At 46.0% G+C, this 23,440-nt stretch overlaps 1 protein-coding gene across 1 annotated transcript in view; it reads left to right on the top strand.

Moving 5' to 3' along the window:
- LOC104531815 (mitogen-activated protein kinase kinase kinase kinase 4) overlaps positions 1–23,440 on the top strand; it is a gene marked incomplete at both ends in the record, with an annotated part of 52,369 nt that overhangs the window by 10,419 nt on the left and 18,510 nt on the right. Inside the window, 2 exons of the mRNA XM_010176819.1 lie at positions 20,108–20,233; positions 21,027–21,137. Coding sequence (XP_010175121.1) covers positions 20,108–20,233; positions 21,027–21,137 — 237 coding nt within the window. The remainder of the gene's footprint in view (positions 1–20,107; positions 20,234–21,026; positions 21,138–23,440) is intronic.

The raw sequence follows: 23,440 nt of genomic DNA, 5'->3' as shown, positions 1-23,440 counted from the left end.
TGGCCTTCTGGGCTGCGAGCGCACATTGCCGGCTCATGTTGAGCTTCTTGTCCACCAATTAGACCAATGGGAGTCTGGCCAAGGAGGCATCTTTTTGTTCTGATGATCCTGTTGGTTTTGGGGGTTTTTTTTGTGTCAGGCCTTATTTCTCAAATGTTGTGATCTGAAAAGGATGTCTCTGAGAAGTGAGCATGTTAGCTGCAGAAGCAGCTTCTGTTCCTGTGTGGAGAGCAAGCACATTGGGTTGTGTTTTGCCTCATGTCCACCAGGTGAAATGGTTGTTTCTTTACCCAGCACATCACTGGAGCAAAAGGCGTGGTGAGAGGTCGATAGCCTGCTCTCTGTCACACCTAGTTTTGCAGAATGATGGGGACCTTCTCAAGTGTCCTCCTCTCTGCCTAGTGGAGGGGTCTGTTCCAGAAATGAACTTTCAGTTTTTTGCATGTCAGTTGATGTATGAGGTGTTTTTGCAGCATTTCATGAGAGCAGGGATATTTTCCACTGTAGCTCCTTCTTCCTGAACTGAATTTTAGTGTTTGATTCTAGAGGTGGTAAGAACTAAGTGGAAATCCTAGTATAAATGCAGCAGCCCACAGACCTTCAGATAACTGTTAACCGGCCTGGCAAAGCACCTTGGCTCTGCATGTGTGAGCAAGAAAGCAGAGTGTCCGTGATTCCTGAAGAAAATAATTTTCTTATATGGAATATTTTACCGCATGGAAATGTAATTGGGCAAACAGAGCCAAACAGGCGTCGGGGAGAGCGAGCATCGCTGTGGCTGGCTGCCGGCTGCCTGGCTCCCCCTGCGCTAACCTGTCCTCCTGGCCAGGCAGCCCTGAGTCACTGCTGTGGAAACACTGATGCACAGGCAGCACCGCTAAGGAGGGTTTTATCTGCCTCTTGCATGTTTTACCTCAGCGGCCTTTTCTCTGGCATTTATTGGTGTTTTCCTCTCTTTGAGCCTGTGAGATAAACCCATTTTTAGGAAAGAGTTGGTTGTTTTTTACTCTGAATTTTTCTTTTTGCTTCTCTTGCTACACCACTTGGCAACAATTTATTTAAATGTGAAGCCTTGAACCAATTACAAAATGATAGAGCTGCACTGATTTATAGATCAGAGCGGGCCGCATCATCAAACAAGTCTCCACTTAAATTCGAGTCCCTGAGGGTGAGGTCGGTTCCTATTTCAGAACTGCTGCTGCTCCTCAATTCTGGTTAAAAGAGTTTTGGAAATGGACCTTGCCTAGTCTTGATTTGCAACACAAATTGTTAGTTTGCACTGTTCTTGTAAAAATGGATGGATAAACATGTCAATGCAAACTGATTCTCTTTCCCATGCCTACAAATGTAAACAAACACCCATGTCAATTCAGGAAAGGATTCCTCCCACTGGCAGCAAAGAAAGGAGAAACAATTGCATTTTCTGTTTGTAAATGTTCAGGTGGCATCCTGTTGTGATAGCAGTTAGCAGTGCTTCCTCCTGACATAGGTGTCTACAGGTTTTCTCTATTTGCTATTTACTTCTCCCTCAAGATGTGGTTTTACAGTACAGCAAAGCCAGTTTGATGTCTGGCTGCTGCTGCAGGGGCAGCCTTGCCTCTCTTCCTCCACTTTCCCAGCTCCCCTTTTACCAGCATCTATCTAGTCTCATCCTTTGGAGAGCTCCACTGGTAAAGTAGGTTTTTGGGTGGGTTTTTTTTTGGGGGGGTGAGGGGGGAGGTTGTTTTTTTTTAATACAGATTAGCTTTCTTCTGTTTTTGCCCCAGCAAAAGCTGGCTGGAGGGTGGGTGAGAGGGGTGAGGCAGGGCATGGAGAGGGAGAGGCTGCAGCCCGGAGCTGGCCTGCATCCTCATCATTGTCATCGTCGTCATCATCATCATCTTCGTCATCTCCTCAGGGTTGCAGCCATGAGGCCGCCTGATGAACCGCAGCCCCCCAGCTGCCCCTTTGCGGCGTAGGAGGAAAGCTGGCTGCCAGGCCTTACCGACAGCACGGCCACACGTTCCTCGGCCACCTTCCGTGGCCGCTGAGGGGCTGTTTGTAGTGCTCCACACCTGCAGATTTAGGAATAAAGAACAGAGTGTAAAGGTCTTCTGCAGGGATTCCCCCACCCTCTGGTATTTTCTGCTGTGCAGCCGGCTATTTTTAGTCTGCTTGCTTGCTTCAGAAATTACTTCACTTTCTGCTTTGGACCATTTCCATAACATTTATTGTGATTCTGGATTCCAGCATTCAGGATAATGTCAGAGCAAAGAATCGCTGGGGAGCAAGCTTGGTTCCAATGGCAGAACCAAAAAAACTCTGCTCAGGATGTGTGGTGCCGTCTGCTTCTGATCTGGTGACCTGAGAGAGACATGCTTAGGTGAACCACGTTTTGGACCATGATCCATATTTGCAGGCAAAAAACCTTGCTAATCCTGAGTTTAATGGTGATTTGGTTAGTGAATGGCAAAAGAAAACAACACTTTAGTGGTCTAATCCAGGTAGCCAAAGTAGATCTACCTCTGAAAGACATCTGTTTGCTTTAAGTCAAGTCCAGAAGGAAAGCCCAGTCTGCCCTTGCTGTATGTGCTTCTGTGGAACCATTGCTAATTCACTGGATATAATTCTTTCTTCCTCCAGATATTAGTTAGGAATGACTTAAATCAGCAGTTTGACAGTAGTTTAAAGTGCTCTTAAGATATAAAAGGTGCTAGAGCAGACTTTGCAGTGGGAAACAACGCTCATTTTAATGTTGTTGCATGTGATGCATCTAATGATTTGCCACTTTGAAATATTGAAAATATATAGCTAGTTCTGTAATAGGTGAAGTTCATACAGCTGGTTGTTAAAGCAGAAGGTGGCAAATCAGTGGGTTTGGGCAGAGCATTATACAGTTTCATAGGAAAGATCTTCTGACGGAGTAACATCCCTGAGGCAGTGCTGGACCCAGAGTGGGGCAAAGACTTACTGACATTTAATAAGATAAGATGTTTCTTTTACTGGTCTTCTCTACAGCTTGATAATGCATAGGATGAATATAGTTGTGGAACCTCAAGAGTATTCAGGAGCTGTATATTCAGTGGCTAGCAGAGATTGTGTCTATTGCTAGGCACAATATAGATAAAAAAGTTGGATTTCAGTGTTCGAGATTGAGGGGAAAAAAAAAGACGTTTAATATCAAGCCTACATTCTTGTGAATTTTCCACAGGTTTTTTTTTCTGGGTCTTAATTAAGAACCACTCATGATGGATTCCCTGTTTTGGATTAGAGGTCTAATCCATGTTTGTTCACAAAATACACATATTCGTCAGCCTTTGGAGGACAAATAGCTGCTTAGAATGTGGTTAAACAGTCACAAATGCTCTGCTTAGCATGGCTCCACGAGTGGTTACATGTTCCTTGAGACTTGTCCATCTTGGCCTGGTGGGGCTGATGAGCAGTGATTTCTTGTGCAGGGCTCCTGGTTGCACTCAAAGTGGGTACTTGTGTGGCTGCTGTGCTTTTGGCCATCACTAGAGGGCTTCAGAGCAAGAAACCTGCCTTGCCTTGCATGTGATTTCAAGAGCCAGAAGTTTCTTCTGAAAGCTGCCACACAGCAACACAACAGAGACCTTTGAGTTATGATAGTAGGAGCTTACTGGTGTTCAGTGGTTTTTTGCGTCTTCCATTCAGGGAACTTTGTTCATCATTATTTTTTTTTTCCTTTTTAACCTTCTCTTTTAACCATCTTTACAAGGTTAATGGTGAAACAGGACCTTACCTGGCCCTCCAGACGTGAGGCAAGTAGGGCTGGTGGGCAGCTAACAGCAGATGAGGAATTTTGTGGCGTCCTGCACTTCCCTGAAGGGAAGAGGCCGGGGCGTGCAGGTTGTCGGTGTGCGTGGGCACGTGCCCACTCTCCAGGCCAGCGCCACAGTGTTGGCATTGGGGAGAGGTGGCCAGAGCTGGGCTGTGACTGTTGCATGGCTGTACACGCTACGGCTCCTGGGGAAAAGTCTCTACTCACCAACCAAGGGCGTGAGGGAATAAGGGTGGTATTGTGTGAAAGACAACCTTAGCTGGATGTCTTGCTTTGAAGAGTTTTGCCAGTGAGTTGGAGAGTTGCCCTCAGCCAAGCCCGCTTTCAGTGAGGAAGTTTTATAGGTCATGAAAAGCAGCAGCAATGTCCTTTTTTCCCACTGTCTCTTGCCTTTATATGCAGCAGCGCACATGCACTGCCGTCATCTCTTGTGCTTTGGATCGGCAGCTCGGCATTAGCCCAGGGAGAATTGCAAGCGCCTCCGATTTCTCTCCGTGGTGTGGGAACTCTGGAACACATAATGGCTCTGATTCAAAGACAAATGCTAGCTCTTTGCTACTGATCACTTTGGCAGAAACCCCCAGATGCTTGGAGACTGCAGATGGAGCTGATTTGGGGAGAGTTGTCAAAAAAAAAAAAAAAAAGAAGAAGAAGCAAAAAAAAAAAAAAAAAAAAAAAAGCACTCACAACCTTAGAACTTCATTATTTTTTTTTTAAATTATATTTTTCAATCTTTATAAGAGCCTCCTTGTTCTTCCTTTTCCTATTCCATACCCCCTGCCCTTCGCTTTTTAATTCATGCCAGCCAGAGCACAGCTAAAGGCTTTTCCTAGCGGAGTGTCATTTGTTAGTAAAATGGCAAAGACAAGCTTAACCAACTTAACCAACAATTTCTGTGAGGCTTTCCTTTTTGACTGGGCTTTGGGGTTTCTCCATGTGCCCGTTGGAGGGACAAGGCTGCAGGAAACCACAGGAGAGGAGCCTCCAGCCATGACGGGCTTTGTTCGGATGCCTGTAGTCTGGCAGAAGCTGACCTCCACAACACATGGTCTTTCACTTGGCTGCCTCTCTCCAGCTCTTGGAGAGGTCGGATTTGCTGTGTGTGGGATTTCTGCTGCTTCCATGCTGCTCGGTGGTGTTTCCAAACTGATTGGCGGAATCCCTGCCTTGGTGGTGGAGCTGGAGCTGGAGCTGGAGCTGGCAGGGTTGCTGCAGCCTGTCCCTTTGTGCGTGGCTTCATTGTCACACAGCTCGGCTCTGAGCAAATCTGGCGCCTTAAAGCATATCCTCCTGAATTATGAAGCTCTCCAAACAATACAGGTTTCCTCCTTGGGATGTAAATGCCTGCCCCCCCCCCCCCCCCGCCCCAGCTTTGGCTGGGCTAATTGCTCTTTGTTTCATTTCAAGTCAGTGTGATTAAGGGAGGATTTTTTTTCAGACTGTCACTTTGTCACGTTACAGGACTAGCATAGTAAAAAGTTGTGATATCTGTTGGGGTGAGAACCCGAAGTACAGAATTACAGGCCTTTTCCTGCTCATGAATCATCTTCCCCTGAGACCCGGTAGTGATACCATTGCTTTTGTTTTAAGGGAGAAGTCCCTGAGAAGGAGACTGTTTCTTTACCCAGACAAGAGAAACCATCTGTTTGTTTGATTTTTTTAAATTTATTTTTTTTTTACCCCCCAAAACCATGTAACTTTCGAATTTATCCTTAAGGAAGGCACTGCTCCGGGCGTTAGCGGTGAGGGCAGCTCCCGTGCAGATGCTGGCTGGCAGGCATCACTGGGCAGGCTGGGGCCACCTTTGTTGCAGGAGATGTGGTGGCAGCTGGGGGCTGGGGAAACTGAAATGATACTCTGAGGGAGGTGACATTATTCCTGTATATGAGGATTTCAGTAAAATACATCAGGCATGCCTTTATTTTACAGTCAAGTAAAAGCTGAGCGTCGCTTTTTAACAGCGGCCCGCGGTACAGGAGCCGGCTGCGTCTGACACATCCTCTTTCTCCCGCCTTTCGTTTTGAACACGTGTGATGCTCAGTGAGTGGAATAAACAAAGAAGCCATCCCCTCACCACAAACCCGAGGAAGGAGCGATCCCCTCACCACAAACCCGAGGAAGGAGCGATCCCCTCACCACAAACCCGAGGAAGGAGCGATCCCCTCACCACAAACCTGAGGAAGGAGCAGTGTTGCCCTTCGCTGCCCCAGGGAAGGCTGCAGCCCGAATGGGGTGTGCTTCCACCCCTTCCCTGCCTGGTGCAGAGATTTTTCATTCTGGGAGGGGTGACCTGGCCTTTGAGGTTTCTCTTACAGACTTTGTGGTTGAATTAGGGTGGGCCTGTCAAGGGAGAGTTTTGAACCAAGTAAATCTAATTTTCTTCTTATCAGCAGCCGAGTGTTGGTGCCTGGCTCCCTTGTTGGGACTGCCTTCTGCCTGCTGTGCATACGCACCCACGGTTTTTAGCAGCTGTCTGATGATTTATGGTTCCTGTCCCTGCAGCCCCCCCCGGTCCCCTCCGCTAGTCGTGGTGCAGTCACGAAAGGCAAGGCCAGGCGGGCAGCTCGAGGGCTGGCGGGAGCCCCGGCTTTGCAGCACGGGGGCAGCCGGGCAGAGAGCAGCTGAGCCTCACTGGCAGCTGGTGTTGGGGCTGGGAAGGGGACTCCGGTCCTCAAACTCCTGCCAGGGCTCTCGGGGTTTCAGCTCAAGAGTGGGAGACTTGGTGCTGGGATCTGAGCTGTTTGTTTTTAAACTGGTGAGTGAGATGCCGTAGCGGCTCTGATTTTTCAGTGAAATACTGTTTAATAAATGCAAGCCTGTTCACAGCCCAGCAGCAAAAACAAACGTGCTGTAGTATTAGGAGCGTTTATATTTTCTTCAGTTCTGTTTTCTTGGCTGTTAATCGTGGTCTCTTTCTCACCTGCCCAGCTACGGGTAAATGCAGCTGAGGTGTAGTACTTTCTGCAAGTATTAGTTGCTTTTCTTTATCCTGTTGGAGGCAGAAGGGTTTTTCTTCTCAGGCAGGTAAATAATTAGCTGGCTATCGACAGCTTCCTTGCTCGGAGAGGTGGGGGGAGGAAGGGCCATGACACCCCATCTGATAGATGGACACGAGCATCTTGTGGCTCTGTTCATTGTTAATTCACTCCTGCAGCACCGCTCAGCTGTGAGGTTTCCAGGCGTGCTTGGCAGCGCCGGCAACAAAAACATCTGGTCCAAGAATATAGCTCCCTTCTGCTGGCAGCTGCACGAAAATGATGTTGTACATAGTGGCGTAACGCCAAATGCACTTACTTGTACACTGAAGTGCACAGCCTTTATAGAGCTTTGGCAGCGCAGGGCCATTGTAAATGCTGTGCATAAGTCAGCATTAATCTCCCAAAGAAAATCAAAACCTCAGCAATCGATTTTATAAAGAACTCGCTTATCACACGTGCCCAGACACAGCCGTACCTTTGTACCTGTCTAACAGCTGTTCGTGTCTGAATACAAATGAAAAGCCTTTTCGTCACAGCCCTGGTTGTCATCTGCCCTCCAGAAGGGTTTGGCACAACACGAAGGGAAATTTGCCCCTCGCAGACATCCCTGCATTCCTCTCGTCAGCAGCCCCACTTGTCTGTTGCTGATACAGGTTGTCTGTCTCCTTTCTTGTTTTAGGGAGGCGCTGGTGTGTGCTGAAGAAAATGTAAGATGTGAATCAAGTAGTTTGTGTGTCTACTGGTAAATTGTAATTTGAGTGATTTGACCTGGTAATTACAGAGTCATCATCATCATCTTGTCAATCAGTTGTAAATCATTCTGTAATGGTTTTCCTTTTAAAAAAAAGAGCTGTATTTCTGAGCACAAGTGTATTTTAGAGGTAAAATATAATATCCATATTCCTTCCTGCTTTGAAAACCCTTAGGATTATAAGCATGGATCTCATTCTTACATGAACAAGCGAGTTCAAGAGAGGTCTTAGCTCCAGCAAAGTTGCTCTCAGCCCATATACTTCTAGTTATTTCTTTTCTGTTCACTCCCACAGAGTGGCTGAGCTTCATGGTGCTTTTTCACCCTCAGAGCTTTTGTTGGGTTGTAGGTTTCAGGAATGCTGCAGAAGAAGGTGGAGGAGCAGAAACCCTGGGTCTGGCATCAGTCACGGGCCAGGGTTTGCCCTTTGCAGAAGGAGCCCCGTTCCTCCAGGAAGAAGCTGGTGGTTTGAGGGCTTGGACAGGATATTTCTGCGTGTCTGTGTGTGTGTGTGTGTGTGTGTGTGTAGGGCTGGCTGTCTCACAGCTACCGACCTGATGTTGATCCTTTGTTCTGTTGCTGCTGGGAGGAGCAGTTCTCACCAAACCAGAGAGAGAAGGAAGAGAAGGTGGAGATGGTGGTGAAGGGAGGAGGAGCAAGCTTCCTCCTGCTGGGCTCTGTGCTTGCTGTGCTGGTGAAAGAGAAAAAAAAGGTATTTTCTGATGTATTTTTAAAATTGAAAATGGAATTTGACAAGCCTGTAAGGCTTGGTCAGATCTCCTCCCTTCTCCTCACCCCAGCCAGCCACTGTCTGTGCGGACAGTATATATTCAGCCCTTTCACAGAATCACACAGAATCACAGAATGTTGGGGATTGGAAGGGACCTCAAAAGATCATCCAGTCCAATCCCCCTTCCGGAGCAGGAACCTAAATGAGATCACACAGGAAGGCGTCCAGGCAGGTTTTGAATGTCTCCAGAGAAGGAGACTCCACAACCTCCCTGGGCAGCCTGTTCCAGTGCTCTGTCACCCTCACTGTAAAGAAGTTTGTTGCAGCTTTCTGCGATCCCTTCTGCCCCTCATCTGGTGAGAGGAACCTCTTGGGTCATGCCTGGCATTTTGCATTTGTAGTACTTTCTTTGCATAAGGCAGGGGAGAAGGTTGCGCATTACTGGCGGAGGTTGAGCGGTGACTAATATTGGAGCAGAAAAGCTGGAGTGTTTATAACCTTTAGGCAAAGATTACCTGAAATTAAAACTTGTGAGGACTTGTGCACTCGCACCGTGTCATTCAGTTGTGTTTGTAAGACACATGTACAGATCGGACGATTCCTTTTATTCCTGGGTAATTTACATATTTTGGCTGCTTCACAAAAGAAACCTTGTGTTGAATAAGTCAGATCATGATCTCACACTAGTCCTTGCTTACCAGGAGTTTTTTGGAGGCTGTAGTGTAGCTCAAAAATTGAAGTTTTCCTTTTGTGGGTGTGAAACAGCATAGGTCACCAGCAGCACGGACAACGGGCATTAAATGGGAGCATTAGCTCTTAAACCAACATATTACCTGCAGTGTTTGGGGGTGTAATGGCTGTTAGATGTTTCATCTGGCAGGTGTACCTCAGACAGAGGTACACCAGTTTAGAAAAGAAGTGTTAAGTCTGTTTCTTTATAGTAGTGGGCTAAGTGAAGGATGTCACTTTTATCAAAGTGGATTGGTGGACTGCAAAGAAAATGCAGTAATTTTGTTTTCAGGGCTTTTCTTAGTACTCATTTTCTGTCAAAGTGCAGGGCTTTGTTGGTGTTGCAGACGGAGTTTAAAATATTTGAAAGGAAAAACTGCGGCACTCGCAACGTTTTAATGAGGAGGGTTTGCTTAATTAAAGCCTCGAAGACTTGGAGAACGTGGACAGCTGAGGGATTAGCAATGGATTACAAAGTTCTTCTTCCACCTACTACTTGATTTGGGTTAAAAACCCAAAGGTGGTAATGAAACTTGTAGTCTTCCAGTGGCTGTTTGCTGGCCTTAACCATTGGTGCTACCAATGACCAAAGCCTGGATTCATTCCATCTAATTTTAGGCACGTAGTTGTTGCGCTGAGGCCCGGAGTGTAGCTGCCCTGGGTGCCTGCAGTTCAGCATGGGAGGAGAGGTGCCCCTAAGGGGACAGGTCTGTCTGCCTGAGGTGGGACTCGTCCCAAAGAGGGGTGAAGGTCACCGGTGGGACTGTGTCTCCTGGAAGTGTGAGGTCCTTGCTTGGTAGCTGCCAGCTGCTCACTGCTGGCAGTTGTGGTGGTGCTTGTTTGTGCTCCTCCATACTTTTTTTTTTTATATTTTTGAATCTTAACATATGATTGATTTTGAAGTACAATTGCCAGTCTGCTCCCTCTGCTTCGCAAATCTGTGTGTTTGATTTTGGCCTAAATAATATTACATACCAGACAGTGCCAAGCCCTACATCACTGTCGAGTGAAGAAATGGCAGCATGTGATGGAGCTTCTGAATTTCTCTTGTCAGCTACTTCTCCAGCCCCATCTTTTTTTAATAAAGAATCCTCTGTGAAGCAGCCCTGAGGAAATGCCAAAGTGGGATTAGTTTTCCTTCCTCTCCTTTGTTCTGTTCCTGTTCGGGTGTGCATAGTGACAGCTTTTGGGTTCATGATTGCAGACTGTTGGGGTATTTTGTTTGTTTTTTAGCATTTGGGTTTCATGCAGTGTACAAAGTGAAAGAGAGGTTGTAAATAAATCCCTCTTTCCTGTTCATCTACAGGACTTGGTTGGTGTGGCTGTGAGGCTGTATACTGAACAAATCTTTCCTGTAAGGGTATCAGTGTCTCCATGTAATTATAGGTTTTCATGACATATGTACTAGAAGAACATTTGTGTTATTCCAGAACTGACATTTTTAATGTATTTTACCTTCCCAGCTTCAATTTCTGCTAATATAGCTTCTGGGTGGCATTTGGTACATAGGAAACCCACTTTCAATCATTTCAGCCTTTTGTTTTCTCTCCTCTCTCAGATGTTTGCCTTCTGCCTGCCCCCCTCAAAGTCAAAGCTTAGTTTCAAACTAGAACTTTAGTTTCTCATTGCATCTCTTCAGCTGCATCAAACCAGCAGGACTCAGAAGACTTTTCCATCTCTCAGGTCCAAACTGTGGCCCAGCAGTGTCTGGACTGTACATGGTGTCCCTGCTGATGGCAGGGGGGTTGGAACTGGATTCTCTTTAAGGTCCCTTCCAACCCAAACCATTCTGTGATTCTATGCAGAGAGGGACCCATGTGTTGGTTCCCTTTGAGAAGGAGATCTGCCCTCCATGGGGGAGTGATGGCATGCTGGGCCTTCACACTGCCTGGGAGGAACAGGGGCCAAGCAGTGGGCAAATGCCTCCCCTGGCTCTGTTGCCCACAGGGATGCTGCTTTCCTTGGCGCCAAACGCACACTGGTACCAGGAGTAGAAAAGCTGTGGTGCAACTTCTTCGCTTTGTGCATAAGCCTGTTTTCTCTGCAGCATCTGTGTCTCCTCTTACTGTCTGAGCCCAGAGCTCTGCATAAAGGAAATTGTTTTAATTTCTTTCCTTTGCACACAGGCTTACTTTTCATATCTGGTAGCAAGGGCTTGTTCTGATCACAAAAAAACTGAGACTGGATGTAGAACTGTGTAGCAAGATGCCCATACAAAGCTAGCTTGTTGTATAACTTGTATATAATTCAGGCTTGATGAGGATGGACAGTTGAATTGTATAGCTGGGATAAACATGCAATCTGAGCAGGAAACTCTTTTAAGTAATCATGACCAGGATCGAGGGATTAGCCTTGGAAGTGGTTGATGGGATTTGCCCTTAGGAGTTTTCTCTCTTGGTTGTCTTCCGAAAAGCCGGCACATCCTGGGGTTTTACTGGGGGAGGTGAGCAGCGGTGCAGTCTCTGTGCCTTCAGCGCAGCTCATTCAGTCACCAGCGAAGGCACAGGGGGCACGTCAGGCAAGAAAGAAAATATTGTTGTCAGAGTGATTGGCAGAGGAGGTGGTTTTGGGGGAGACAACAGACAAGTATTGTCTTCACGTGGTTTTTGGCTCCTTCCTGCCTGCACGTGATTCCATCTCCTGTGCCTGCACAATACTGGTACACAGGCTCCTTCAGCCAGTGCTGGGATCCTGCTCAAGAGCTAGCTGTCCCCCGTGCTTTTTTGTCTAGTCAACTTAATTGTTGCTTTATGGCTGCAGCCTCAGCGATGGCAGCGTTGCGAACAATTTGGCTCATTTTCTCTCTTGTTTCAGATGGTGCCTTTAGCGTGCAGTAGAGAGGGTGTTGTGCCAAGGGGAGACAAAGCAGCCTCTGTTTTGCATGTGTTGGGAAGTGTGTTTCTAACCTGCTTGATGAAATCTTGCAGCTGAAGGTAACCAAATGTGATCATAAGGACAGTCCTGTTCTCCCAGCCAGTTCTCACAAAATTAAGATTTTTTTTTTGACCCCTGAAAGAGCATCACAGCCATCTTCTGCCATCACGCTGAGCAGAGAATTGCTGGTCTGCTGCTTCTGGCAGCGCGGCTCTGTGCCGGTGGCAGAAGTGGCTCAAAGGCTGGTGGGCAGCTCACAGTGACAAGATGGGCTCCAGAAAGCTCGGAAATGGTAACGCCTGTGAAGGAGTTTCTCTGCAGGGGCTGCGTATGTGGACAAGGGGCAAACTCTGCGAGGCACCCTTACAGTGATGGTGGGGCAATGCTCATCACCCACGCTATTGCTTTCTGGATGTCCAGTGCTCCTTCAATGTCAATGAGTGCATGGCGTGATGGATGCATTCTCTTAAGGGCAGACACTCTGGAGGATTTTAAACAAGTGTATGTTTGGGAAGAACTTGAAGAATGGTGCAGAGAAATGAACGTGCTGATGCCAAGGTGGGAAGAGTCTGTGGATAAGGGGTCTGTGAAAGAGAGACCTTGCATGTGAAGTGGGACAGGCACAGTGAATGCTGGGGGTGAGAAGGCAACAGAGGAGAGACAGAGAGGGGAAATAAACTTGCATGAGGTCTTTAGCTTGAGGGTAACAAAGCACAAAGGCTCTGTAAAACACTCTCAAGAAAGGCAGGATGTAATAAGAAAGTTGGAGGCTCTTGTATGTTAAGATTTAGGAGGAACTGTATATGGACTTGTTAAAAGTTTACTGCATGTCTTGATTAAAGTCTTTTCTTTTAAACAGTTTAGGCTTTCCCTCCCAAGAAGCCTGTGTTTGGTATTTTCTTTTAAGAACAATTTAATTCCATCCTCCCAATGCTGACACTCCGCTGTGGCGTTGGAGAACAGCATTTCTCCTCATTGCATTCTCAGCACTGCAAGCTGCTCTGCTTTATACGAACATCTTACCTTGGCAGGTGCTGGCAGGGACTTGCCCGGCGCTCGGGGTCTCATTGCTCTTGTGGTTAGATTCCTCCCCAAATTACCATCTCCTTCCCGGCTTGGAGGCAGCACCACAGCTCCCGGTTCAGATATCGTGCTGTGTGCAGTACTGCCCCAACTCTCCTCGCCAAAACGTCTCCCTTGTGTGTGGGAACTTTATTAACCAGTGTGTATATTATGGATTTCAGCACCAGAAAAGGTCACCTATTGTGCTGGGCACTATTCAGACTCGCCCTGTCCCGTACAGATTCAGCTCCCAATGGATGCTGGCCAGGTGTGGGGTAGGGGAAGAGGAAGGATGTGACACACAAGCAGAATGGTGGTTTGCAAAAGTTGATGTCATGATTTATCCAGGGAGATTTTTGTTTGCATTTGGTGTCTTTTAGGACTTTTTTTTTTTTTGTGTGTGTGTGTGTGTGTGGGTGGAGAGCAGAAATTAAAAGCGAGAGGAATCGGAAAGGAAAATAAACTGGGTTTCTTGTGGTCTTCTCCTGTTTTTCTTCAACTTGCATGTTGGCAGGAGATGGTGGAAGAAAGGCCAAGTTGTCATCATTTTGGTGCCTCTGAAGGCACACTAGTTTCCTCTCCACCACTCTGGGTGTCTGTGGGTTAGCAGTCCCTTTCCCCTCCCAGCGCCAGACTGAGACTGCTGCCTGCTTGTCCACACAGATCCCAACTCTCCCATGATGTAAAGGTTCCCAAATCCCACGAGCCACCGCTGGAGCTCGTGATCCTCAGTAGCTCAGTTTATTTGGAAACCCCAGGCAGAGTGTTGCCATTCTAGGTCTGTCCTGGGTACCGTCAGGCAGAGCTTCAGGGGCCACATTGGGAAAGTAAAGGAAAGGGGACTTGGAGGCTTCCCTCTTTCCATCCCCCTTTGCCTGCTTGTTTGGCTTTCCACTGTTGGGGAGTGGTGGTGTCAATTCTTAAAATATGTGGTTGTAGCTTAAAATCACTGGATGCTGTTTGTGCAGAGAGAGCTGAGATTTGTCACTGTCTCATTTCTTAAATCAGAAAGGAAAGTTACTGAAGGGACCCATTTGTATTCTTCTGCAAACTTATTTAGGGAAGCATATAAATCATCTGGCATGACACATAAACTTGCTCTTACCTTCATCACAGAACGTTGTCTTGCTTTATCCTTGCTTGGCTGTGTTTCCTCATTGACATTTCCCCTCATCGTACTAGTAGAGTACATAAGGTCTTCTGAAATTGCCCTGAGTTTCTCCTCCCCGGCCTGTGCCATCCCTTGAGAGGGCAGAATCCACAGGTAGCAAAGAGCAGTTGTCAGGCAGCTCTTCCACCCTGAGGAGTGTGGATGGAAAGTCACCACTTAAATGCCCTGGGATACTTACTCGCGGTACCTTTAGGTGGTTTTTGTTTGTTTGTTTTTAAATTTAGCTTCTGAAATAATTTCCTTGTGCTCTAGAGCCTGGGAAACAGTGTTATTTCCCCCTTTCTCCCCCTCAGGTCTGTTTCTCAGAGACAGATTCTCATAGGGGTCTTGTACCAGTTGCAGTGCTGGGGAGCTGCAGGACACACCAAAACAGGACTGTTCTGCTTGGTCTCCTAAGGCACCTAGACAATGATGTTTAGGGAAGGATATAAAAACAGGGCAGGTGTGAAGTGATTTTTCTTTTCCTTTGGTTATATCCTCCCTGTTCCTGGCACTTCTAGAGCTGTAGTTACCTTCTTCTCCCTCCCTACCACGGTGTCCAGGAAAGCACTTCTGAATTCCTCATCTTCTAAGAATTTGTAGAAATAAGCAGGGTTTTCTTGCAGGCAGCAGTGATGCAGGCGGCTTACCTTTGGAAAATGTGCTGAAATGGCATAACTGAGCTTTCCAGATGAATATTCCTTACATGGATCTGTTCTAGCAGACTTTATTTGACTGGGAGTTACTCCAGCGGCACTGTGTTCAGATACTTAAAATCATTCAGATACTTAAATCATCACAGTTTTGTAAATGGTGATGTAATGAAAATAACAAGTCATTGGTTTGCTATCTGCATGTAAAAAAATTTATAATCTGATATTTAGCGGGCAGTGATGAATGGAAGAGCAAATGGTGTGGAGATTCTGTGCTACAGCCTTGAGCAAGCTGCTCGGGCGCTCGTGGGTAGCATGGGTGGCTGAGGGGTAACACGCCTGCTTTTATTTTTAATGTGCTAATTCAAATGGTTAGAAATTATCTTAGTGTGTATAGGTGGATTTCTGTGCCAGGGCCTTATGCAGTTTTTAATCTTACAGGCAAAGTCGTTTTGATAAAAGAGCATTGCAGTTAGAAATCCCTAGAGATGCTGACATGTCCATTTAATCTCTGAAGGGAAACACATGGAAAGGGAGAGGAAAGCCGCTCCAAGCTTGATTTAACTACATCTTGCAAAAGCATAGCTTACTGCAAAAATTACTGGTAATCAGACATGCTGTCACAAACAGACAATGAATGTATAAGTATAAAACACTTACACCAGCCCCATCACAGGCCAGACAAAGAAGGTTTCAATGGGAGTTTGTATCCACAGATAATGGCTTAAAGTGGTAATTGATGCCAGCTGCATAAAATCACTAGGAAGGGCTCACCAGCTGCCTCTCTCCTCCAAGAAAAAAGGATGTACTTTTCTATTCCTTCATGAGAATGACAGTCTCTCGCCTCAACTGGCTTTAATTTTCCTCTTTTGTGATCCTGGCACCTCTGCAAACAGAGGGACTGCTAGTGGTGGTGGTGCAGCACGTGAGAGATGAGAGAGGGACCTTCTGTCCCTGAGGCCAGCTCACACATCCAAATCCCTGGAGGGACTCCGAAACACCTCCCTCTGCACGGGAAGATCCCTGCTGCAGCTTGCCCTCCCTGAGGCACATGTGTCCATAAGGAGACCTGTGCGGAAATGGTCTTATCCGGTGAGATTTTTGGGTGGGATTAATCTCGCCCTGATGCGAGACATCTGCAAGATTGGTGTCTGGATCTTGGCTAATGACCTCATCCTCCTTTTGTAGTTAGTGGGGAGAAGTAAACACCGGTAGGGTGCACATTGTTTGGCCTCTTTTAGATGTCCACATTGGGATGAAATTAAATGTGCCCTGGAAAAAAACGTTCCTGAATCTGGGACAGAACAATTTTGGTCTGGCCACCTTCTTTATTGTTAATTTTTTTAAATTAAAATTTTAAAAATTAAAAATGATATTTAATATTATTACACTAATTGCTGTACCACAGTGGTACTGCAGCCTTCTCTGTGCTGATTAATCCTTGTGATAGTTCCTGTCGCCACAAAGTCTTCAGGACTCAGTGCCAGAGAGTTATCGATCTGCTAAGTAAGTGGAATCCTCCAAAGCCTGGCAAGAATTACTGAATCCATTTAATTTTTAGTCTGGAATTTGGACTGGATTGAACTGTAGGTGAGGTGCTATTTGTGTTGTGGACAAATGCTCAATGACAGCTGAAATAGGAGTTTAGGACTGTTATTAGCCTCAGTTAATGTTGTTGCTTGAGGTTGCTGCAGGCCATTGAGCAGGTGCTTTGACACAGCCAGAAAGAAAAACCGAAAGAGCAGTACCTGCCTGCAGACTGCTGGGTGTTATTTGTTCTTTGCTTTGTTTTCTCCCTCCCCCCCACACACTCCCCCGGGTTGGGTTTTTATTATTTTATTTTTGAGAAATAGTTCCTGTCTAAGCATTGTAATTTTGGCTGTTGTTACAATAGATAAACACGAACAACCTTTAGGACATCCTGCCCATTGTATTGTAAAAGCTATTGTGCTCATGTGCTGAGGGTAGGAAATAATTTTTATGTAAAAAGTTGTGGTGGTTTGACCTTGGCTGGATGCTGCTCTATTGCTCCTCTCTTCAGCTGGATGGGGAGAGAAGATATAACAAAAGGCTTGTGGGTTGAGATGAGGGCAGGGAGAGATCACTCACCCATTACTGTCACAGGCAAAACAGACTCAGCTTGGGGAAATTAGTTTAATTTATTGCAAATAAAATCAGGGTAGGATAGTGAGAAATGAAACCTAAATCTTAAAACAGGTGTGTGTCCCACCTTCCCTCCCTCCTCCTTTCTTCTCAGGCTTAACTTTTCTCCTGATTTCCACCTTCTCCCTGTCCAGCAGCCCAGGGGGACAGGGAATGGGAGTTGGGGTCAGTTCCTCACACACTGTCTCTGCTGCTCCTTCCTCCTCAGGGGAGGACTCCTCACACTCTTCCTGTGCTCCAGCGTGGGGTCCCTCCCATGGGACACAGTCCTCCATGAACTTTTCAAACGCGAGTCCTACCTATTTCTCCTGATTTCCACCTTCTCCCTGTCCAGCAGCCCAGGGGGACAGGGAATGGGAGTTGGGGTCAGTTCCTCACACACTGTCTCTGCTGCTCCTTCCTCCTCAGGGGAGGACTCCTCACACTCTTCCTGTGCTCCAGCGTGGGGTCCCTCCCATGGGACACAGTCCTCCATGAACTTTTCAAACGCGAGTCCTACCTATGGGCCACAGTTCTTCTCAAACTGCTCCAGCCTGGGTCCTTTCCATGGGGTGCAGTCCTTCAGGGACAGACTGCTCCAGCGTGAGTCCCCCACGGGGTCACAAGTCCTGCCAGCAAACCTGCTCCAGCGTGGGCTCCTCTCTCCATGGGGCCACAGGTCCTGACAGGAACCTGCTCTGGTGTGGGTTTCCCATGGGGGGTCACAGCCTCCTTCGGGCACTGACAGCTACCTGCTCCACCATGGAGCTCCATGGGCTGCAGGGGGACAGCCTGCCTCACCATGGTCTTCACCACACGATGCAGGGGAATCTCTGCTCTGGTGCCTGGAGCACCTTCTCCCCCTCCTTCTTCACTGACCTTGGTGTCTGCAGAGTTGTTTCTCTCGCATATCCTCACTCCTCTCTCTGGCTGCAGTTGCCGTTGTGCAGGTTTTTTTCCTTCCCCTTCTTAAATACGCTATCGCAGATGGGCTACCACCATCGCTGCTGGCGTTGGCCACTGGTGGGTCCGTCTTGGAGCCGGCTGGCATTGGCTCTGTCAGACACAGGGGCAGCGTCTGGCGTCTTCTCACAGGAGCCACCCCTGGAGCCCCTGTTACCAAAAGCTTGCAACGTGAACCTGGTACAGGAATCAGTACAAAATAGCAGATTAATCCAGTTATACATATTAACGTAGCAGCGATTAAGTCCCAAATTGTTAAGTTTAACAAAGCTCCTATTACAGTTTCTTTGCCTAAGTTCAAAGTTCAGTCTGCTATTTTCTAGTATAAGCATGTATTCTTCTTTCTTTCTTTCTTTCTTTCTTTCCTTCCTTCCTTCCTTCCTTCCTTCCTTCCTTCCTTCCTTCCTTCCTTCCATCCTTCCTTCCTTCCTTCCTTCCTTCCATCCTTCCTTCCTTCCTTCCTTCCTTCCATCCTTCCTTCCTTCCTTCCTTCCTTCCATCCTTCCTTCCTTCCTTCCTTCCTTCCATCCTTCCTTCCTTCCTTCCTTCCTTCCATCCTTCCTTCCTTCCTTCCTTCCTTCCATCCTTCCTTCCTTCCTTCCTTCCTTCCTTCATATGGTCTAAATAAAGAAAAAATCACGCAACAGCAAGCACAACGGAAGCAGCTGAGGAAGCACCGAGTTAGCTTGTGGCTCAGAGAGCTGTTCTGATAACACTTTCTCCCAGGGCTGTTGTTCACTGGGAACTTTGATTTACCATTATTTTACTATTTTGTTCATTGTTTCAGAAAGGCAGAGTTATTTTGCTTTAAAGATGTGTCATGAGAAGATTTAAGAATAGTTTATTCCTGGTGCATTTTGGGAATTCTCTCATAATAATTTACGAGTATCCCACTATTAGTGTATTTGAAATAAGTGTTTGCTTTATAGCACGGAGTATTTCCTTTCGCTACAGCCGTGCGTACAGTGTGTATAAACAGTTAATGTGTACTCAGTATTAACATCTGCTTGTGTCGTGAATAGGATAGTTGATTGCTAGCGTGGTACAAATTGCAAGGAAGTTTAAGGCTTAAAATTTTCTCATGTAATCAGCTTTGACATTACAGGATAATCAAAATACATGCTACTGTTCCCATCAGCCAGCCACCCTAGGGAACAGAGGTTTCGGTTTCTTCCTGGAATCAATTTAAGGTAGACATTCTCCCCCTGGATATCTAAGGCTAGAAAGTCGTGGGGTGAATGGAGATTGTGCCTGAAGGGGTAAATCAGCTGCCTTTTCATTTGGTGCCTTGAGAGGTGATAGGTGAGGTAAGAGAGAGCTGGAGGAGCGTGCTGGTGGTGGGATGGTGTCTGCTGCTTCTTCTCCTGTATCTGCTGGCTGGCTGCTCAGGCATCACCTCAAAGCATGCGTGGATCCTTTTGTGCAGCGCATCCTACCGTCACTTCAAAAGCGAATTGTGGGTGGTTTTAAGGAGTTGCTGCGCAGCATTACCCGTTTCTGCTCTTTGAAGGGATGACCTCCCTTCACCTGAGCTGCTCCCTGCTTGGCACCTCGCTGAGGCGGGAGGAGCTGGGGGAAATCCTTCCTCTGCCTTTGTGTTCCAGCATCCTGTTTATCGCCCAGGCTCCCGGCCCTCTCTTCCTGGTGCACTTGCTCTTCCTCCATAGAGGCAGATGGAGGAGGAGGAAACTTGTGCATGAGGCGAAGGCCTCGTCCACACAGTGAGGGGAATTCCTGATATCCATCTTCACTTTCCTGCACCAGCCCTGTGCTGACCCTGTGGTCTCCACCATGGGGGGACCCACCTCAGAGGTCCTGCTTTGGCAGCCGGCTGCGCTGAGCCACTCTCTGGCATTTAAGTAGAACTGGTTGCAATTTTCAGAATTAAAGGGAAAAAAGTGAGGAAGATGGAGATAATACTCCTCTATCATAAACACACAGATTTTTATGGTTTCCTAGTTCTCTGGGTTACATAGAATAAAAGCCTGCTAGCTATGGATTTGCTAAAGGTATTACAAGCATAGGGTTTTTAAACAGATCCTGTCCTGCTCCATCATTGGATGAAGTCCAGGGCATCATTCATTTGCTTTTTTGCACTGCTGAAAACTTGTGAAAGTATAAAGACTATCTCAATAAACAGGACTTTGATGGCATGAACACAGGATGTGTTTACTGAGCATGATGCTGGTATAAATTGAACTTTTAAAAAATCTACTTGGGTGAAAGAGAAGAGGAAATAAATAATGCATGTGGTATATTAAATGTATGGGTTTTGTTTTTGTTTTTTCCCAAAGGACGAAGAAGAAGAAATCAAACTGGAGATTAATATGCTAAAAAAATATTCTCATCATAGAAATATTGCAACTTACTATGGTGCTTTCATTAAGAAAAGTCCTCCAGGACATGACGACCAACTGTGGGTAAGCAGCTATTTCTCAAGCCTTTCCCTTTTGGATGTAATTTGAGGATGACAGAAATACCGCATTATGGAAGGACAAACTAAGAGAATTTGGTGCTTGCCTGAGCAAATAGATAAGTGAATCACATAGGCTAATCATGCTTCCTTAAGAGGATGGCTTAACCAAGATTTGCTATTAGGAATGTATTTGCTCTTTAAGTAACATTTTTTTTTCCCCATTTCCCAGATGGATAGTAACAAGTTTCATGGGAACAGGGCAAATGAGCTGAGCAATAAGAATGAGTGGCTGTAAAAAGAAAGCTGCATTTAAGAATTGTACCCATTACGTTTCTCATCCTGCCTCATCTACACCCTGTAGAGGATTGAAGTTTGGGTTTGAAATGGCAGGGTACAGACATCAGTGCATGTTCTTCCATAAATAAATGGGAGCTAAAGAATAAGATGGGTTGCAATGGTGTGATCAGTTTGATTCCTTCAGCATTGGATGTGCTCTTACTCCTGTTGCTGCTAATGCGTTTTACATAGCTGAGCAAATCCAGATTCCCAGCATTAAATTACAGTGATTAAATCAGTCCTTGAAAATGTGGTAACTAATGTGAGACATATTCCATATATGTCTGACACACTTGGGAGACATTTGGTTTGAATCCATTTTCCAGGCAGAGATGTAAAGTAAATTATATTCTCTGCTTCACAAGGGTTTCCCATATCAATGTCACAGCCTGATTATTTTGCTTCGCTAGACAGTTGGGAACTGTATTAAAAGTTGGTGTATGCTGATATTTGTTTTGCAGCTTGTTATGGAATTTTGTGGAGCAGGCTCTATCACAGACCTTGTGAAGAACACAAAAGGGAATACTCTGAAAGAAGACTGGATAGCATATATCTCCAGAGAGATTCTCCGGGTAAGGAAGTAGTCTGTTCCACTTGAAAACACAGAAACAGTCTTACAGAGATGTAGCCTAGCTTGAGGTTCTGCAAGAAGCTTTTTCTGATCAGTCCCTGTTAGCCATATCATCGCTTGGAGAGTGCGTAGGAGCAGATAGATGTCTGCTCCACATCATTTAACTCAGTGTGAGTTGTACTGTATTGTAACAGCAGCCTTGCAGAAAATAGCAATTTTTAGTCATGAGAAGCCAGCGGAAGCACCAGTGACCTTACCTATTGTAGAAGCCGTGAAACAGCGTCCAGAAGACACTGCTGTTGTGAAGCCTGAGGTTGTAACCGTGTTGTAACACAATAGGGTGCAGAATGGACTTTTCCAAACGTACTTGCAGCTGTCTTTCTCTGCTCCTAATCAAGTCTGTGGAGGAAGGGAGTTGTTGGCTCGGGCCAACAGTCAGGACTCCTGTGCTGCAATGTTGTATATTCCTGCAGGCTGTCTAGAGCGAGCAGCTACGTCCTATGTGGCTGTGCACTGTGGAGTGCTAGCAGACGGTGGCTGCAAGAGTGAGTTTCTCAGGAAGAGAGAGGCCACTTACCAGTTTTTCTAAACCAAAGCTTTAATGAACTACTCTTCATATTTAATTTCCAGTTGGTACAGTTTATGTGCTCTTTGAATTGGCATTTCTTTGCTGCACTCAGTAAATCTGGTATGGATTTCCTCGTGCTCCTTTGTAAAACAAATTGCCTCCTACCCATACCACTGCACAGTGTGTTTGTTCAATTGCCTCATCATAAATGAAGTTCTGAAGGGCTTTATGTTAAAGGAAGCCACCACTGGCTCTTGCAGAAATCAATGCTGCTGTTGTCTGTGTTACACATTTGCTCTGTCTTGGCAATTTTTAAGATGGTGAGGGAAGGAGACCTAGGGTTCTGATCTCTTGCTCTAATTCCAAGTGCTAGGAGAGAGTCTGGCTGCTGGTGTTTGGGCTGGCAAATTTTAAATTGTTTACAAGGGAGAAGAGAAGTTGAACATTTACTGATGGTTGTATTTCAAATCCAGTGGATAGCATGCTTTAATATGAGGAAATCTATCTTCTGTAAGACCGGTCTTATGCTTGATTTGAGAACTGCGTGACCTTGGAGGTATTATATGCTACATTGCATTCATCCTAGGTTCTCCTTAGGTAAAGTAGTCACGCTCACTGAGAAGAGGAAAAAATTATTTACCTCAGAAAAGAGTTAGGTGAAAGCTGTTTTCTCATTCCTGTGAGAGATTTGCAAAAGGAGCCTTAATCACTTGCTACCAGGCACTGGAATATCTGGAAAAAAGGAATGCTGAACTCACATTGCTATGAGACATCGCAAAACCTGATTCGACACAGTTTGTCAGAGAGGGAGGAGAGAGGTTGTGTAACGGAAAGTTAAAATGAGCTAAAATGCCAAAGATTGGTGCAGGTGGAGACACAGGGTGAGGGTTGACGCAGTGGATCCCTGTGTGGTTGGAGGGGCCTGGGAACTGCAGGAGAATGGAAACGTGCCCCGTTGTCTCCTCCCAGCCCTTTGCAAACGCAAACGTGGCTTTTCAGTAAGGTTAGATGGTATTCTGGAAAGAACAGACGATTATCTCTCTGGCTGGGTTGGCACAGCAGAAGGCTTTAAGAAGTATCCTGTAGAAAAGCCTTCATTCCTGTGAAAAATAAGACCACACTTAGCATTAGCAGCCAGCAAAGGGTCTTGGAGACTTCAGTGGTTCACTTGACTTGCTTGTGACATGTGTGGGGAGGAGCTGTGGACATTGGTTTTTTGTCACGCTCATTAACTGTTTTAAAAAATAAAATAGCCCAATGGTTATGTAGGCAAACGGACAAATGATCATTTAATGAAGAACATGTGTTAGGAAATATTTCTCTACAGCAACCACTACTCTCTTAACCTCTTGCAGCTGTAAAGGTTCTATTTCTTTATTTTTCATAAAACATTAAAAGCCTATGAGGGCAACACGAACAGGCAAGACAATCCCACCGGAGACTACAATTTTCCGAGCAGAGAGCTGAGGAGAAACCAAAATACAGTTGCTAAGAGGGTTGCCTGTTGTTCTCCCAATTACATTACAGAGTAAAATGATGTATGTGCTCCTCAGCCCTCCCTCCACATGGCTAACGCTTTGGGGCATGCATCCAGGTGCTGTCTCAACAAAAAACACCGAATGCCAGGTTTTGTTTCCTTTGGAAACTATAATGCTCATGGTTTGTTTTTTTCTTTTCTTTTTTTTCTTCTGCATTTTTTTTTCCTGAGCAACAGTTATCTGGCTTCATATTTTTGG

This window comes from Antrostomus carolinensis, unplaced genomic scaffold (assembly GCF_000700745.2).
Source record: "Antrostomus carolinensis isolate BGI_N321 unplaced genomic scaffold, ASM70074v2 scaffold10701, whole genome shotgun sequence".
Lineage (NCBI taxonomy): Eukaryota > Metazoa > Chordata > Aves > Caprimulgiformes > Caprimulgidae > Antrostomus > Antrostomus carolinensis.
This window is presented reverse-complemented; position numbering and strand designations above follow the sequence as displayed.